Source organism: Pseudonaja textilis, chromosome 1, assembly GCF_049901715.1.
Source record: "Pseudonaja textilis isolate UNSWEBS1 chromosome 1, rPseTex1.2, whole genome shotgun sequence".
NCBI classification, from domain to species: Eukaryota; Metazoa; Chordata; class Lepidosauria; order Squamata; family Elapidae; genus Pseudonaja; species Pseudonaja textilis.
In genome coordinates this window covers 126735540-126752781 of record NC_141990.1, presented here as the reverse complement: position 1 = coordinate 126752781, position 17242 = coordinate 126735540, and the positions used below count along the sequence as shown (strand labels likewise).

The 17242-nt window shown below is 38.2% G+C and overlaps 1 protein-coding gene across 2 annotated transcripts in view; it reads left to right on the top strand.

Annotated features, from left to right (window-relative positions):
* MYOM2 (myomesin 2) overlaps positions 1-17242 on the top strand; it is an 82808-nt gene that overhangs the window by 44246 nt on the left and 21320 nt on the right. For both annotated transcript variants that reach the window (XM_087916417.1, XM_087916422.1), the window contains exons 17-27: positions 180-301; positions 1578-1765; positions 3100-3226; positions 6682-6860; positions 8808-8922; positions 10174-10330; positions 10433-10539; positions 11896-11940; positions 12600-12736; positions 16076-16220; positions 16326-16385. In XM_087916417.1, coding sequence (XP_087772543.1) covers positions 180-301; positions 1578-1765; positions 3100-3226; positions 6682-6860; positions 8808-8922; positions 10174-10330; positions 10433-10539; positions 11896-11940; positions 12600-12736; positions 16076-16220; positions 16326-16385 — 1382 coding nt within the window. The remainder of the gene's footprint in view (positions 1-179; positions 302-1577; positions 1766-3099; positions 3227-6681; positions 6861-8807; positions 8923-10173; positions 10331-10432; positions 10540-11895; positions 11941-12599; positions 12737-16075; positions 16221-16325; positions 16386-17242) is intronic.

Genomic DNA, 17242 nt, shown 5'->3' with positions numbered 1-17242 from the left:
CTGTCTTAAAAGCAGCATGGCCAAGTGTCTAGATTCATAGTTTTCCATCTCGTTGCTGTTTTGCACAGATAAATTGTTTGTTGCATGGACAGGGGAAGCTTTTTCATTTTGTAACAGTCCAAGCAGATGCCTTTAAAATTAAGCAGCAATAGCAGCTCACCTCCCTGTTTCTTCTTCAGGTTCACCATGCACGGCCTGACAACAGGAGAGAAATACATCTTCCGTGTGAAAGCAGCAAATGCAGTGGGGATGAGTGAAAATTCGCAGGAGTCTGACTCCATCACAGTACAGGCGGCCCTCAGTAAGTGGGACTTGGTCAAGTGTACACTTTCAAAGATTAAGAAGTGGTCTGATCCATTAGAAGCTGTAATAGTAACACCATACAGTAGAAACTACAGCCAATAGCAGTAGTCAGTATGGGTAGTAGACTTACAGCCATTCATTTAGGGACCATTTGAAGTTACAATGGCACTGAAAACTGATGACCATTTTTGAGCCATGATGGCGCAGTGGTTAGAATGCAGTACTGCAGGCTACTTCTGCTGACTGCTGGCTGCCCGCAATTTGGCTGTTAAAATCTCACCAGGCTCAAGGTTGACTTAGCCTTCTGAGGTGGGTAAAATGAGGACCCAGATTGTTGGAGACAATAGGCTGACTCTGTAAAATCACTTAGGGAGGGCTGTAAAGCACTGTGAAGTGGTATATAAGTCTAAATTCTATTACTATTGTTATTTTTCACACTTTTAACCTCATGGACACATGATCAAAATTTCAGGCACTTGGGATGTATTTATGACAGTTGCAGAGTCCTGGGGTCATGTGGATCACCTTTTTGTGATCTTCCCAGTCAGTTTCCAATGAGTAAAGTCAACGGAGGAAGCCAGATTTGCTTAACAACAATATGATTCACTTAACAATAACAACTGTGACAAAAAGGTCACGAAATGGGACAAAACTCATTTAGCAACTGCCTTGCTTAGCCACAGACATTTTGGGCTCAATTGTGGTCATAAGTCAAGAACTACCCATACTCTCAAAATGTAAACTTTTCACATCTTGATACCTCCATGCATTGCTAGCATGGGGACTTTTCACATAATTGTAGGTTTCCACATGATAAGTCATTGTTACATGAAAATGTGGGTACCTGCTATGGGGAAAGGGGCTTGGCTTATAAAGGAGATGAATACCAAAGAAGAATAGGGAAATTGAAATTGGAGAGAACAGCCGCATTTTGATATTTAAGACTTCATGGTGAATTATTTTGGCAAGCAAAGTCATAGACACAGAAGGAAGAAAATATTGTTTGGAGAAAGGCAAACGTAATATTTTGGTTTAAGTTTATGTAACTTATAAGATATACTATAATATACTTAGATTTAAAAATGCCATTCTGTATATTTATTATGGACAGTCCCCAGGGTCTTACCACTTAGAAAACATGCATTATTAAGGCACCATTTTCTTAGACAAGTCAATCCATAAATTCATCATAATGTAATCAAAGTATAAAAGAAAACCATGTGATGTTATTGCTTTGTATATCAACTATTCAGAAGTTTGCTTGACTTTTATAGCTTGCCCGTCCTATCCTTATGGCATCACCCTTCTCAACTGTGATGGCCAATCCATGACCATTGGCTGGAAGCTTCCAAGATACAGCGGTGGATCAAATATTCTGGGTTATTACCTAGACAAACGGGAGGCAGAACACCACAACTGGCATGAAGTCAACTCTTCCCTTATTAAAGAAAGGATTTATAAGGTCTGTATTGTTGAATGCTCTAAATACTTGCCGCCAAAATTGCTTGATTTTGCCAATTTCATATCAGCTGTGATGAACCAATTCACACCAGAATCCATAACATAACTAAGCAGTATCTTGTTTTTGTCTTTCACACTACACATTTTATAATCATATTTAACAATAGCATTTTTCTTTATCAAAGCACAAATACAATATTAACTACAGTATATTGATGAGCATACCATACACATAGAAATAATATCACATGTGGAACAAACACACACATATATGCATATACACACACATTATAAGAAAACAAGTAAATGTTCAATACTTATTTCTTTGCTTATTGATTTGTCTGATTCTGTTCTGTTCTGGTTCTGCTTCTGGTTCCTGTTCCATCCCGTTCTGTACTTTCATTCAATGGTATCAGTCCCTGTCACAACCAATGGATCAATACTGGTTTGATCTGAACAAAGTGGACACTTTGCTTGTGGGAAAATGCAAGGAAGAAAAAAATACCTACAGAAAGTTAACACAACGCAATTTAATTCCTCCCTGATTTGAGACTAAATGATAATTATGCGTCCTTTGATGACCCAGATTATCAAACCTGTCTCTTGTGCATCAACCTTCTAAATTAGCAATCTCTCATTAAAAGCTTGGGTTATCTCAGTGATAAGGCTATTTGTTGATCCTATGGAAACTGTTTGAGTTGAGTCTAGGAAAAGCCTGTATAGATAGACAGAGCTGTAGGTTGCTCAAGATTATTGTACGTTGCCGAAATTTTCCTGTGAGATGCGGAGCATGTAAATATGTAAATAAATAAATTAATTTATTGGAATATGAACAATTCTGAACAAGAGCTGACTCAATTTTAGGTTATCATCTACAAATACTCATGATGCCAAAAGCTATCTGATCCTTTAAGGCAGGGGTCCCCAACTCCCAGTCCACAGACCGGTAGCAGTCCCTGGCATGCCAGAAACTGGACCATGCAAACAAGTGAAGTCCCATCTGTGTGATGCAGGCAGCACACGAAACCAGGGCCCCTCTGGTCCGTGGGAAAACCTCTCTCCACAGAACTGGTCCCCGGCACCTAAAAGGTTGGGGCCCTCTGCATTAAGGCATCATAGGTCGCTTTTCCATTATTACTTTTTAATTGCAATCTTTTAGGATTTGACCATATTTGTAATCAATTTCACTTTCTTTTTCAAATCTTGTTTATTTAGCTTTGCAGGAGTTAAGTCCAAGTGAAATAAACAGTTCTTAATTGATTTGCTCTTATTCTGAGGTCATATGGTGATTACCTACATTAATTTTGGATTTTTTTCTGTAATGCTTCTGTAAAGGTAGAGGATTTGCAAGAAAATGCATACTACGAATTCAAGATTGCTGCTGCAAATATTACTGGTGTAGGGAAATCGTCTGAACCCAGCGAGCTTTACAAATGTGAGGCTTGGAACATGCCAGAACCAGGTAAGTAATTTGGATATGAAAATAATTACCATCTTTAAAATCGATTCGTGTTCAGACATTTTTGTATCTTAGTAATAATCTAACATGTTTTAACCATATTTCCTATGTCTCCCATATCTAAGAGTATGTACAAGTTTTCAGGATTCTGAAACTTAGAAGCCAGGGGAAGATACATTTGCTTTAGCATCTGTACAACTAAGGAAGTTGGTTTTGAGAAGTGGCCTTTATGTTTCAAGCAGGGGTGTCTGTGGGGTAGAAATGGGGATTTAAGAAGTTAAGCTATGACTGCATAATTGAAACTTTGCCTCTTTTTTACATGTATCAAATACATTAAAAAGAGGCAGGAGTTCATCCACAGCAGGGGTGGCCAACCTTTTGGACCACAGGGACCACCAAACTCATAATTTTAAATCCTGCAGACCAGAGACCCTGAAAAAATCCCCACAAAATCCTGCAGGAAAATTCCCCACCCCATTTTCCTACCAATTGATCATTCTTTATTTGGGATTGCAGGATACAGTCTCCAGCTTCGTTCTCAGGGGGCAAGAGAGGGAGAAACTTTCAGCTTTATGCAAGAAAAGCAGAAGAAGCAGAAGAAGTCTTTCTTTCTCTCCCCCAAATTCTGTCACTCCGGCACAGCCTCTTGGAGCAGGATGCCTTGCAGGGTCCCAAAGACTCATATCTGGCAGAGTTTGAGGGAGAGAAAGAAAGACTTTTGCTGCTTTCCTTGTGTGCAGCCAAAAGCAGAAGAAGAAAGAAGTGGAAAGAAGCAGCCCGGTGGCCATGCAAGGCACGTGGGGCAAGAGGGGCAAGTTCCCTCCCTCTGCCCTGTCCCCACTCCTCTCACTACCTTGTGTTGTTCGCAATGCAAGTGACGCAAGCCTTGTGTTCCCACGGGCCAGGTGGGCAGCTCAGCCTTGTCTTCTCACACAGCCTGGATTAATTGTTTTTTGGGGGGGTGACATTTCTCTGCGGACCACCAAAATGTTCTTGTGGACCACTAGTGGTCTCCAGCCCATTGGTTGGGAACCACTGATCCACAAGCTCACAGCTGTCTTCTTGATTTCTTTAATATTCCACCAACAAATGCCCCTGCTCCAAGTTTGCTTTGGATTGACTCAGAACCAACCAACGTTCCTTCCTTCCTTCCTTCCTTCCTTCCTTCCTTCCTTCCTTCCTTCCTTCCTTCCTTCCTTCCCATTTCCCAAAACCCTATTTTTATTCTGCCTTTACCTTCCCAAACTCGGTGAGCCAGTTCTTGAAACCTCTAAACTCACTTGGCTTTCAAGTATGAGAAACACGATCAGGCACAGAAAAATGTTTGCATCAATATTCAAAACACCAAAGGAACTTGGGACATATAGTTTTTGAAGGGAAAAATTATCCTCAGGTCCTGCTTTGTTTTCAAAGGTCGAAGGTAAAATTTAGTCAATCTCCAAGTTTAACCCAAGTTAACTTTGGGTTGCTTGTTTGTCTCTATAATTAAGCAAAGCACACATCAATTTATGCTTAATGTTTGCTTGTTCTGTTTTGTGGAAATATGCCTTCAGGCTCAAGTTTTTGATCCAAAATGAATGAAGCTGTCAAGAAAACAACAAATCTCATGCTGATAGGAAGGGAATTGTTGTTTACCGCCCAGAATCCTTCCTCTCACCTTCTACTATAGATTATTGCCTTTGTACATGTTTGCAAGGCTTCTGTTGAATTTCAAGCAGTCCCTTTGTCTACAACGGATGCATCTGGAACAGATAAAATATTTGGTTGATATACAGCATGCCTTGTCCTGCATTATTTGAATAAAAGGGATTGAATAATGAAATAGGGAGATTGGTAGAAATCTGTTCTTGTTCTTTTAATAGGATGCTATTTTAATACTGAGATATAAATATTAATATGGAGAGCTGGCTGCACTGGCATTACTAGGTTCGCAACCAGAACGACTCAAAAGATGGTACCGGGTTCTTCCTTCCTTTTAAGACCCCCCCCTCCCCTAACAATGGCCTTTCTGCCAATCTGATATCAGCCGTGGAGTTCCAACAATATTGTTCTTCCACCTTGTGGTGACACAGCTGGAGCTCCAAGGCTTTGGCAATGGGAAAGTTTCCCATTTGCTGGGACTCTGGTCTTATCTTGTCTCCTGCTACATGAGCTGGAGTTTTCAGCTGTATTGCATGGGCAACTCTTTCAGTGTCATCATAATCATGCAACTTCCTTCCTTCCTTCCTTCCTTCCTTCCTTCCTTCCTTCCTTCCTTCCTTCCTTCCTTCCTTCCTTCCTTCCTTCCTTCCTTCCTTCCTTCCTTCCCGTCATTCTGTTATTCCCTCCCCTTCCTTCCTTCCTTCCTTCCTTCCTTCCTTCCTTCCTTCCTTCCTTCCTTCCTTCCTTCCTTCCTTCCTTCCTTCAGGAAATAACAGAGTAACAGAGTTGGAAGAGGCCTCGGAGGTCTTCTAATCCAATCCCCTGCTCAAGCAGGAAATCCTGTAACCTTTCGGACAACTGGCTATTCAATCTCTTCTAATCCTAATACCTCTGCATGGAAATGATTTGAAAAATGCTGGAATAGCTTTATCATTCCTTTTGTAGCTTACAACAAGACCATCTTTAGATGTCTACATTATTAACCCAGGATAGGGTCAAATTGTGATGTAAAACAAACAAGATTATGTAGTCAAGGAAATAATGATGAGTGATGAAAGACCATTTCTGCAAAATGTATACATAAGATCTAAAAGACCATTCAACGCTCCAGATAATTCATATGTCTTCTTTTTGGAGAAAAGAGGCCTGTTTTTTTTAAAAAAATGGTGTCCTAACGTGTAAAGTACTCTCTTCTTAGATCTGAGCATTATAACAGTTAATTAATATGAATTATTTGATTGATATTAAACTGAGGTTAAGCATTAGCCGTTTGTCCAAAGTAAGGAACTGCTTCTACGATTTGATGGGAGATTTAGATCCAGATTATCCATTAAGGAACTCCCCATTTGCATACCGAAATTGTGTTTGGATTAAAAATAGGTCAATATATGTGTTTGATCTCCCAAACTGAAATTGTAATAAAAAGGAGTTCATATATCCTATGTACTCCATGAGCTCTAAAATATTAGAGCCACATGAACAGATTTCAAGCTTATGCATACTTTAATTTGAATCTACTGATTGGTGAAAAAAGTCTCAAGTTAGGATTAAATAATTTTTAATACACTGGGGTTTTTCAGAACACCATTCTTTTATGCAAAAATCAGTTTTGTCATATCAGCAATATTGTGGAGGTGACGGAGGGTGGTAGGTATGACACATTTTGTGGCTTGTATTGCTAAACCAAAGGTTGGCATTCAGATGCCCAGAGGCACCATTTTCCTGCAGACAATTTCCTTTGGTAGCCAGCAGACCTCTGGTCCTAGGTGGCTTAAAAAAAAAATCTTTTACATAAGATGTTTTATCCTTTATTGTAGGTCCTCCCTATGATCTTACATTTTGTGAGATTAGAAATACCTCCCTTGTAATACTCTGGAAAGCTCCTATTTATATTGGGAACAGCCCTGTTACTGGATATTTTGTTGACTACAAAGAGGAAGAAGAGGAACATTGGACCACATTCAATGAGAAACCAACACCGCACCATTACTTAAAGGTACAAAAATGTTCTGTTGGCTGTATTTTTTGGCTTAATTTTGTAATTACATTAGTCTTAACATATATGCTTAATATATTTTAAAATAAGTATGTCATCAACAATTTACTTGTTTTGGTTGGGCTGGTTTGAGCTGCAGGGTTTAGTGCAGGGGTGGGATTCTACCAGTTTGCACCTATTCGCTAGAACCGGTTGTTAACATTTTAAGCAGTTCAGAGAACTGGTTGTTAGAAGAAATTACTGGCCTAGTCCTGTAAGGAAGGCAGGAAGGAAACATTCTGGTGTTGCTTAGAGAAACTGCCTCCCCATTAACCCATTTTTATATTCTTGGCAGGACTAGGAACTTCTCTGGAGTTTTTACACCTCCTTTGCTGGTACTTTGCTTGTGTGGAGTGACCATTTAAAGTTACAATGGCACTGAAAAAAGTGACTTATGACCATTTTTCACACTTGCGACTTTTGCAGCATCCCCACAGTCATGAGAGGCCAGGCGAGGAGATGTGTGTCTCAATGTGAGTGATATTGAGTTGGCCACACCCAGCCAATAACATGACCACCAAGCCATGTTCACCCAGTCACATGACCACCAAGCCATGGCCATCACCTAAGCCATGCCCATAGAACCGGTTGTTAAAAATTTGAATCCCACCCCTGGTTTAGTGATTATGATCTAAACAACATATTTCCTAACATTTCACCAAAATTGTGCTTAGTATCTTCAGAAACAAGATAGTCTACTATGATCCCAGGCTGTTGAATAATGACTGACCTGGGTCCTGTCTTTATAACCAGGTGTCCTAACTTTGATTGATCTTTGGCTGAGCTATTTTCGAATTGGCACAGATTGGTAAAGGCTCACCTCTATCTCTTTCTTTGTGCCCGATCCTGATTGGTCACTTTGATAGTCTTGGTTCCTGACTGGTCCTTTGTTTGTGATGACTCCTGATTGGTCATTTTTGAAGTGCTGATTCCTGATTTTTTTCCTTTGTACATGCTGGGTTTTAATTGATTAATCTGAGTAGCTGTGTCCTTATTGAATCCTTATCCAGGCAGGTTTCTGATTTGTGTAGCACAGAGGTCCCTGATCCCCAGTCCATGGCCCGGTGCCAGGCTGCAACTCAATTTGGAACTGGTGGGCAAGTGTACGTGTGTACACATGCAAAGCAGCACACAGTTGTGCTCCTGAAACCATTCCCTTTCCCCCTGCCACTGCCACTAACACCACCTCCACCCGTCTGCTAAACCAGAAAGGTTAGAGGCTGCTGGTATAGCAGACCATCTTGCTGTGGACGTGGCCAGACACAGTTCCTAGTGAAACATCAGGAAATCAGTGGTCCAGACCATGGTCACTAAACCTTTGAAATACAGCACTGTCCAACAGATACAGCCCATGAAAGCCAATGTCAACTGACTTTTTTATTTGTTATCTTTTAAACAATACATTTAACTGCCAGCTATTCATTATTTCTCCTTCATTACTGTGGCTTTCCTAGCCCTTTGTTAATCAGTGTTCTGTTTGCTTTTTCTTGTTACAATTTCTTTTTCATGCGTAAGATAAGGGAACCGCTAGAGAAGATTTTGGATTTCCAAGTTTGCAAAAATGCATTTGATGGAGGGAATCTGTCAGGCCCCAAACCAAATATGACATGTGGTGATTGTTCCAAGCAGATTCCTTTACTGTTCCACACTTATAGACAGAATCTTGCCAAACTGAACATCATCTGTCTGCATCTACCATATATTGTACTCTGAGAATTATTAGGGAAAGGCTGTCTTCACCCTCTTTCTCTCATGCATAACACCTGGACATCCTACTCCCTGCCCTCCTGGGAATCTACCTCCTCACTACATTCCATTATAGTATCAGAGGAAACTCTTCCACCATCTCTTAAGTTTCATCAGCCATATATGTATCCTATTACATCTTCCTTGTGTATCTCCTTTTAGGTCACAGAGCTACATGAAGGCAAATGCTACGTATTTCGAGTTCGTCCAGTGAACGATGCTGGCATAGGGAAAGCATCTGATATTTCTGAAGCTGTTCTTGTACAGGCTAAGCCTGGTAAGAAATAAGATTTTTTATTCTAAAATGTAGAGCTCACTCTGTCAGATTTGTTTTCTCCTAAAGCTGAGTTTTTAAAATCTTTCATTCTTTTCCAGCCATTTAATGTTTGCAAATGTTGGTAGGTTGATATCAAAATTGATCAGAACCACATTCTCGCCCAGATGTTCCCACAGCCAAATATAGTAGAAACACCTATTCCCACCATGGAAAAGACCATAAACATGACCACTTGCCATGGAGTACCCAAAGTTGAGAAGTTTTCCAGAAAACACAGAGCTGCTACCCAAAATTTATTACCTAAAACATGGCTGAATATGCAAGGATCAAGGAATCTAAAACATGGTATTCAAAAGCTTCCATTCATCTTTTATTTTAACCTCAAGTTCCTTCTGTTCCAGCTTATCAAGAGATTTGTGGATTCATTTCAAAGAACAAAACCATCCATTTCCCCCTTCAAATTTGCCACAGGGCACATTAAGACAGGGAATTTGCTGGGAATGATACCTTCAGAAGGATGAGGAGCCATAGCAAGATGCAGAAATCTATACTATGTAGCACCAATAATCTCTTCAAACAATGCAGAAGATGAGATGACAGGTCACTTGGTATGGTTAAGCATGCTGGTAACCTTGGCAGGCACTGAGGTTGTTACAGGGATAACAAGTTTAGGAGTATTGCACAGATACAAAATCAAGCAATGCCACCATTCTTTGTACTCTGCCTGTCTCTGGCATTTGATTCTGTTAATATAGCAATAGCACTTGGACTTATATACCACTTTACAATGCTATACAGCCCTCTCTAAGCAGTTTACAGAGTCAGCCTATTGCTCCCAACAATCTGGGTTCTCATTTTTCCCACCTCGGAAGGAAGGAAGGCTGAGTCAACCTTGAGCCTGGTGAGATTCGATCTGCCAAATTTCTGGCAGCCAGCAGTCAGCAGAAGTAGCCCGCAATACTGCACTCTAACTACTGTGCCACGCTCTGTTTTTTAATTTTTCTGTAAAGAATTCTAAAATTAAGCTGCCTTTCTTTTTGATTTGTAATGTCTATGAATTCTTTCAGGTTGCAGCAGGATTGTGGAACAATTAAGAGAAAATTTGGACTAATTAAAGGCAATATGACCTTAATGGATCCAGATTTGGGAAGAATGAACAATGCCTATATTTTTAACTACAATTCCTTGTGTGTCCAATCACACTTAGCCAATAAAGAATTCTGTTCTATTCTATTCTATTCTATCTTGTAGATACAAAGGAGATCAGTGCTGGTGTGGATGAAGAAGGCAATATTTATCTTGAGTTTGACTGCAAAGAAATTACAGATGCCTCTCATTTTACCTGGAGTAAATTCTATGAAGAGATAGATGATCCCAATAAATTTAATATTGAAACCCTTGGAGATCAGTAAGTTCATCAGGTCCTTTATGACTGTTTTTAAAAGTATGATTCCTTTTAGCAAAATACTAATTTAACTTTATTTTTTTAAATTAAAAACATATATTTCAGCTCTAAACTCTATTTTAAAAATCCTGACAAAGATGATTTGGGAACTTACTCGGTTGCTGTTAGTGATACTGATGGGATCTCATCTAGTTTCATTATGGATGAAGAAGGTAAAAACAAAATTTTGTATTTTCTTCTTGAACTGCACATTTGACTAAAGCTGTCATCCACATTTTCTTGTTTCTTTGCCTGAAAGGATTTGATACTTCTTTAGAAGGAAACAAAACTATTTATAAAATAAATAGCCTGTTGGAATTGGCATTTTTGCTTTGTAAATATGCATTAATATTTTACAATCAAAGTCTTCCATAGGGTTTCCTTGTTATAACCACAAAGTTTTAAAGGATTATTCCTTCAAGACATTACTGTATTCAAAGCCAACCTTTACTAACTTTTGTATCTCATAGGGAGTAATATCTCTCTGTTTCTATAGATGAGTAAAACTTTTAAATGGGCTGGCTTGCTTTTAATAAAGATAGAAATGAGAGCAAAACATTTGCGCATTTCTTCAATGTTTCACTAGTTAATTTTGTCATTTCTTTGTTATTTGAAAATTGGCAGACCCTGCAATTACTTCCATTTCCCAAGACTTTATTAGCAATTTTAATATGTTAAGTCAAGTTAATCCTGGTCTCCAGTGCTTTGCACAATTTTTGTGAGAGCTTACTGACAGTTACTACATATACTAAAAAAAAAAAAAAAAAATTCTCTCCACCAGATTTCATGCGTTTGATGAAATGAGACCCCCTTTTAAAAAATGATACTCTATGGAATTATGTTGGCAGATAACATTACTGAACCTGTGGATATTTTACCTCACATTTTCAGTTTAGTGCATTTCTTTATAATTAAAATCATTATTTTTAAACTCTTATGTTGCCTTTGACTATTATGATAAACTATGATTTAGTATGAGAATGAGTCTTCATTTCCTGGACTATTGTATTTTCCTTGCTTTTTAGTGGAGCAGTAAGAAGTTCAATAAATTATTGCTTCATTATTTGAGCTATAGCCAGCATCAATTATAGTTGCTTTAATAATCCAGTTTTGAAAGCAGAGGTTGAAGGGTAGTTTGTTTCTGTTAGACCATGATTAAAATTAAGCATTTGGTGGTTGGATGATACAACTAAAATGAATCCGTAAAGATAGTATTTCTTCAGGTTTTATCCAAAGGGAAGGCATGGGATGGTTATATACAAGGTTTGCAGCTAAGCTTGATTCTATCACAAAATAGTTTATGATCAAGGTTTGATCCCACCATAGGGTGGTTTGTCATGATATCAGAATCCAAACTTTGCCTCTTCTTATCTTCTGTTTTTCAAGACTTGAATTTTTAGACATGTTCCTTTATTCAGCTAAAGTTTCTTGGTATTGTGTGGGCTCATACATTTTTTTTTTTTACTAATGTTTAGTTTGATGAACAACATATATTAAAACAATAGATTAAAATTTGCTCTTCATTTCAGAGCTTGGACGTTTGATGATGCTAAGCCGCGAAATCAAGAATCCGAGTAAGTAGGAGGCCTGAATCTAATGTGTAGTCCCTGAAGTAATGCATTTGTACACGGTGATTGAAGTAAAGCAATAAAACCTTTTTGGTAGAACAGCTTGCTTATCCTTCTATTAATTAAATGCAAATATTAGCTTCTGTTTAAGGGAGATCTTCTTCACTATTGCAAATGAATTTGGATGAATGGAGTCAGATGGAATATATCTAATATTTGCCGGATTATGTATTTAAGAGGTGTAAATGGTGCAATAAATGCAGCTGAAGTTTGTGTTCTTAATCATGCAGAAATTTCTTTAATACATACCTGTGATACAGGTAGAAGAGAATAGTTATAGCTCAGGGTTGAACTGTGGAGTCCTTGGTGCTCTTTGAGCTTGGTTATTTTCTTGCATATGTAACTAGATAACATCATGAGTGTAGAGATGAGGATGAACATCATCAATGATGATGTTACCTAGTTGGGTAATGAAATGTCTGCAAGAAAACCACCACACTCAGAGAGCACAAAAGACTCAGCACACCTGTGAAAATATATTAGAAAAGTTCTAAAGTTTTCATTGTATTTTTATTGTGCATTGATTAAGATTTTTAGAAGCACCATTCTACTGGCACTTGGATAGGTCTTCACAGAGTTGCTTTATATATGCTGTTTTCTTCCAGCTATTCCTTTGAAGTCTGAATTAGCCTATGAGATTTTAGACAAAGGAGAAGTGCGTTTCTGGATTCAGACTGAGAGCCTTTCACCTGAGGCCACCTATCGATTTATAATCAATGATAGTGAAATTTCCAATAGTGATGTAAGTATATTTATATCATTTGGATGATATAAAGCAAACTTGGGAGTAGTTGTTCTATTCAGACATGAAAGAATGCAATATTTTATTGTGTGTATATATATTGTGACATTATAACTGAACAACCTCCACATATTTTTTAAAAAGACAATTACACATTAAAATGTTTTAAATGGCAGCATTAAAAAAACTCCTCTTCCTACCACAATTTAACGAAAAATTTCCCTTCCCTTCCATTTCAACTCCTGGAATTAAATGTACAAATAGTAGTGGTCTTAGTAGCACCAAGACATTTTAAAATGCACATACATTTTCCTCCCTTTCTTCACAGAAGAGGTTTTATAATGCTAGTTATATGAAAAGCTTTTTAGGTCTCATGAAACATCCTTTCATTTCATTTCACTGTTCTATTATATGGAGACAGGTCTAAACAAGAAACATTCTGCATTAGAAAATTGTAACTTGCTTATTTTTCATACCCTTAGTGGAGTCCTAATCCTGACTGACAGTAATGGTTGATTTTTGTTGCTTGCATTTCCAGTGCGAATAAACTCTTTAATTTCTCCCTTCTTTTCTAACCTCTGTATTTTTTTGCAATGCTACAAAAGCTTTGGCATTGGAGCCACTGCTTTTATTTTCAAAGTACCGTATATTATTTTAACCTCTCCAATTAGCACACCATACGGAGACATTTGCATTTGGAGATTAATCATATTTTTTTGTAGAAAATTCACATATGTATTTATGGCTGCTGTAAAACCATTTAATTTCATCTTACTATACAATGGCCATGGTCAGGAACTTGATTCTTTGCAGGTAGTAAGGTGACCAACTTTTTTACAATGAGGAGGACACAAATAAATTGAAGAAAAAAAACAAAGCCACTTGCGCGCGGCGCACTCTCTCAAAAAAAATTCTCCTGTGTGGAGCACATGCGTCTCATAATCGCATCTTGCCGCACTGTACCGAGCCTTGACGAATCGTCATGTCAAATACAAATACATCACATCACTCATAACGGATCAGAAATATCAAATAGGGAGATTTACAGATTAGCCTTCAAATATCAAAAAGGAGGACATGTAGGAGGATACTTTTCGAGAGAGGACAGAACTTACAAAAGAAGGACTGTCCTCCCTAAAAGAGGACTATTGGTCACCTTACAGGTAGTCTCCATCTTACATGCAGACTTTCCATAATAAGCCACTGGGTTCATAAATTATGCTGGACCCAATTTTATGACAATTTTTGCAGCAGTCATTAAGCAAATCACTTGTTAAGCAAATCACATGGCTGTTAAGCGAATCCAGCTTCGTATTGGTTACAACCTATGATTATGTGATTGCAGGAGGTTGCAACTGATAGTAAATGCCAACTGGTTGCCAATGCCCGAATTGCAGTCACATGACCATAGGGGTGCTATGACAATTGTTAGAGCAAGTATAGGACATAACTCACTTTTTCCAAGGCTATTGTAACTTTGAACCACTGTTAAATGAACAGTAGTAAGCTGTGGATACTGTATCCTGCAGATAGTTCCTGATTATTTTAGATTAAGAATACAGTTTTCTTTTTGCCATTGGACCAAATCAATACTTTTCAACAAGATTCTAAGTGAAACACATTTATTTTGCTTTTCCTTTGATATATATATATATATAGTATCATTAAAAGAAGATGAATGTTATTAATATCTCTAGTTAGTAGTTTCCATCTCTTGAACTGTGGCTATAAAATAGAAGTACTATATGCAAACATTACCTGAACAATAAATTGTCTGTTTCTTTTTGGCTAAGATGGAGAACCATAATTTGTTGAACTACACCTCCCAGCATTCTATTTCATTGGCACATCCAGCAAGGCCTATTGGGAATTATAACTCAACCATAACTAGTGGCCCAAACTTTCCTAATCCCAGTGCAGAAAGATTACAGTTAAGGTTAGAGGCTCCCATAGAGCAGGGGTGTCCAAACTTGGCAACTTAACTCCCAGAATTCCCCAGCAAGTCTTAAAGTTGCCAAATCTGGAGGCCCCTGTCCTAGGTCAAAGTTTCCATAACTGTGAGTGTGACCCAGCAATGTAGCCCCACCCTGCCACTGGTTAATTGTCCTAACTGTCAGGAAAGTTCTAGGTTGCTTCTCTCCTTGATTAGTTTCCACCCATTGCTTCTTGTCATGCCCTCAGGTGCTTTGGAGAATAGCTTAACTCTCTCTTCTTTGTGGCAACCCCTGAGATATCAGAACACTGCTATTATGTCACCCCTAGTCCTTATTTTCATTAAAGAATATTTCAGGGTCTGTTAAAAGGGGACTGGATCTTTCGTTACTTGGTTGCATCCACCATTTTGACTTTGTGTCTTTTCCCAATAAACATTCCTGGTTAATATTTCTCTTTTCTATATCAATTTATGGACAGAATAGCTTTTCTGGGAGTTTGGTAGGATTCTCTGCTTTTACTCTTTATTGAAAGCAGATTTGGCCCAAGCACTATATGCTGCTTCCATCCTACAGACTCATCTGAATATTCACTTTTGATTAGGGTAGTATTCATCCTATTAGCAATTCACTAGAGGAAAGAAATTGACATTTGTTCCCAGCAGGATTCCTGACAGATTTTTTTTTATGCCCTTCCTGGGAACAATTTTATGTGGCCTTAATCTAGTCATGGATTTCATCCCCTGTGGACTAACATAGCTATGATTGTTTTTCACATACATAAGATTAAACAAAAGCCATACAGCATATGCATAAATCAGTTCCCTGCTGTGCAAGTATCTAAAATGGAGCCTGGGGCACTGTAAAATTGCAATAGCCATTCTCATACTGTCTAAGAAAGGAGTGGGTAGAGATGGTGAAGGGGAAAACCTGATAAGTAAATCTGTTGGTTTTTTTTTTTGAGAGAGAGAGAGAGAGAATGGGGGTGGGGGTGGACAATCCCTGTTTTTATAGAAGTGGCAAATAGTGTGGACAGATCCATAGATTGATCCATAGGATGCAACCATTTTTAACTTCTGTGGATCTCTCTTCATATTTAAGAGGTCCCTAAGGGGATGTGCATCAGTGCACTAATGTGCCTATTGTCCCTGTTGCCTTTCAATGTTCTCATTTTCCTTGTTCAAATTTGTAATTTTTGTTTGACGAATGAAATAAATAAATAAATAAACGCAGCCTCTTAAACTCTGTCTACTCCTTAATAGAGATTAAGGTAATATAGTTATAATTCCCACTGACTTAATTTTGTCTCCAAGATTTCAGTCACTCTGCCAGCCTGTTTCATTCTGAGACAATTCTAGGCTGTAGCCATCCTATACCTGAGATGACCTTTGATCTCTCTAATTTCCAGACACATAAGATTAAGTGCGATCATACAACGGGCACTATTGAGATGGTTATGGACCACTTTACTCTTGAAAATGAAGGTACCTACACGGTTCAGCTTCAAGATGGGAAAGCCAAGGGCCAATCCTCTTTGGTTCTGATTGGTGATGGTAAGTCGCCTAAATTTTTTGACCTGGTCTGTATATGATAAGTTTTCTGTCTTTTGGAATATCTGATGGATACATTTATTCCACCTCTTCTGTCCTTTTTTTTAGCTTTTAAGGCTATTTTGGCTGAGGCCCAATTGCAGAGAAAAGAATTCCTAAGGAAACAAGGTAAATGTCAACAAATCCCCCTCATTCAAAGCAAAAGTCTCTAGCTATATCTCAGAAAAAATAAATTGGTTTATTGGAACTTGCCATGTTGGTGCGTTGCTGGGTACAGCCGGTACTATATCACATCATACATTTCCCCCTTGACCCTGGTCTTTCCCCTACCCCCTGGATGTGACTTCTCTGATAGGACACATCAGTCTCCAAAAGTCATCTATCATGTTCTCCAATAACCTTCTTATGCTCCGACAACTTTGGGCTGTTGAGTTGATATCTAGGCATTTCAAGAATGCCTTGTTTCCCCCCAGTCCCTTTCTCTGGCAGCTAAAAAGACCAAAGAAGTATCTTTTTAGTTGACATTAAAATGAGATCAGTCTTTCTTTCTTTCTTTCTTTCTTTCTTTCTTTCTTTCTTTCTTTCTTTCTTTCTTTCTTTCTTTCTTTCTTTCTTTCTTTCTTTCTTTCTTTCTTCCTTTCTTTGATGGCAGGAACATTCTGTAAAAACAATGCATAGCCTTAATTCAGGCTGGGATTAGGGAGGTTTACGGAACACTTTATAGTAATCAATGCTTTGCACAATTGGGTCTACAAAAGAAAACGGTAATGGCCACATTTAATGTGGTTGGATTATATTCTTTTGTCAATTTTATGTTCTTTATGATTAATGTCTAACATATGTCCATACTATAGTAAATACATTCAGTATTCTCCTGCTTCACCCGAAGCATTTGCCATTGTTACCATAAGGCAAGCAGTTTAATGGTAATAACATTGGATTATGATTTGCTCCCAAACTCTTTTTTTGGAAGGCAAAACTAAAAAGTAATATAGGAGTTTCATGCAGAATACAGAAAATATAAC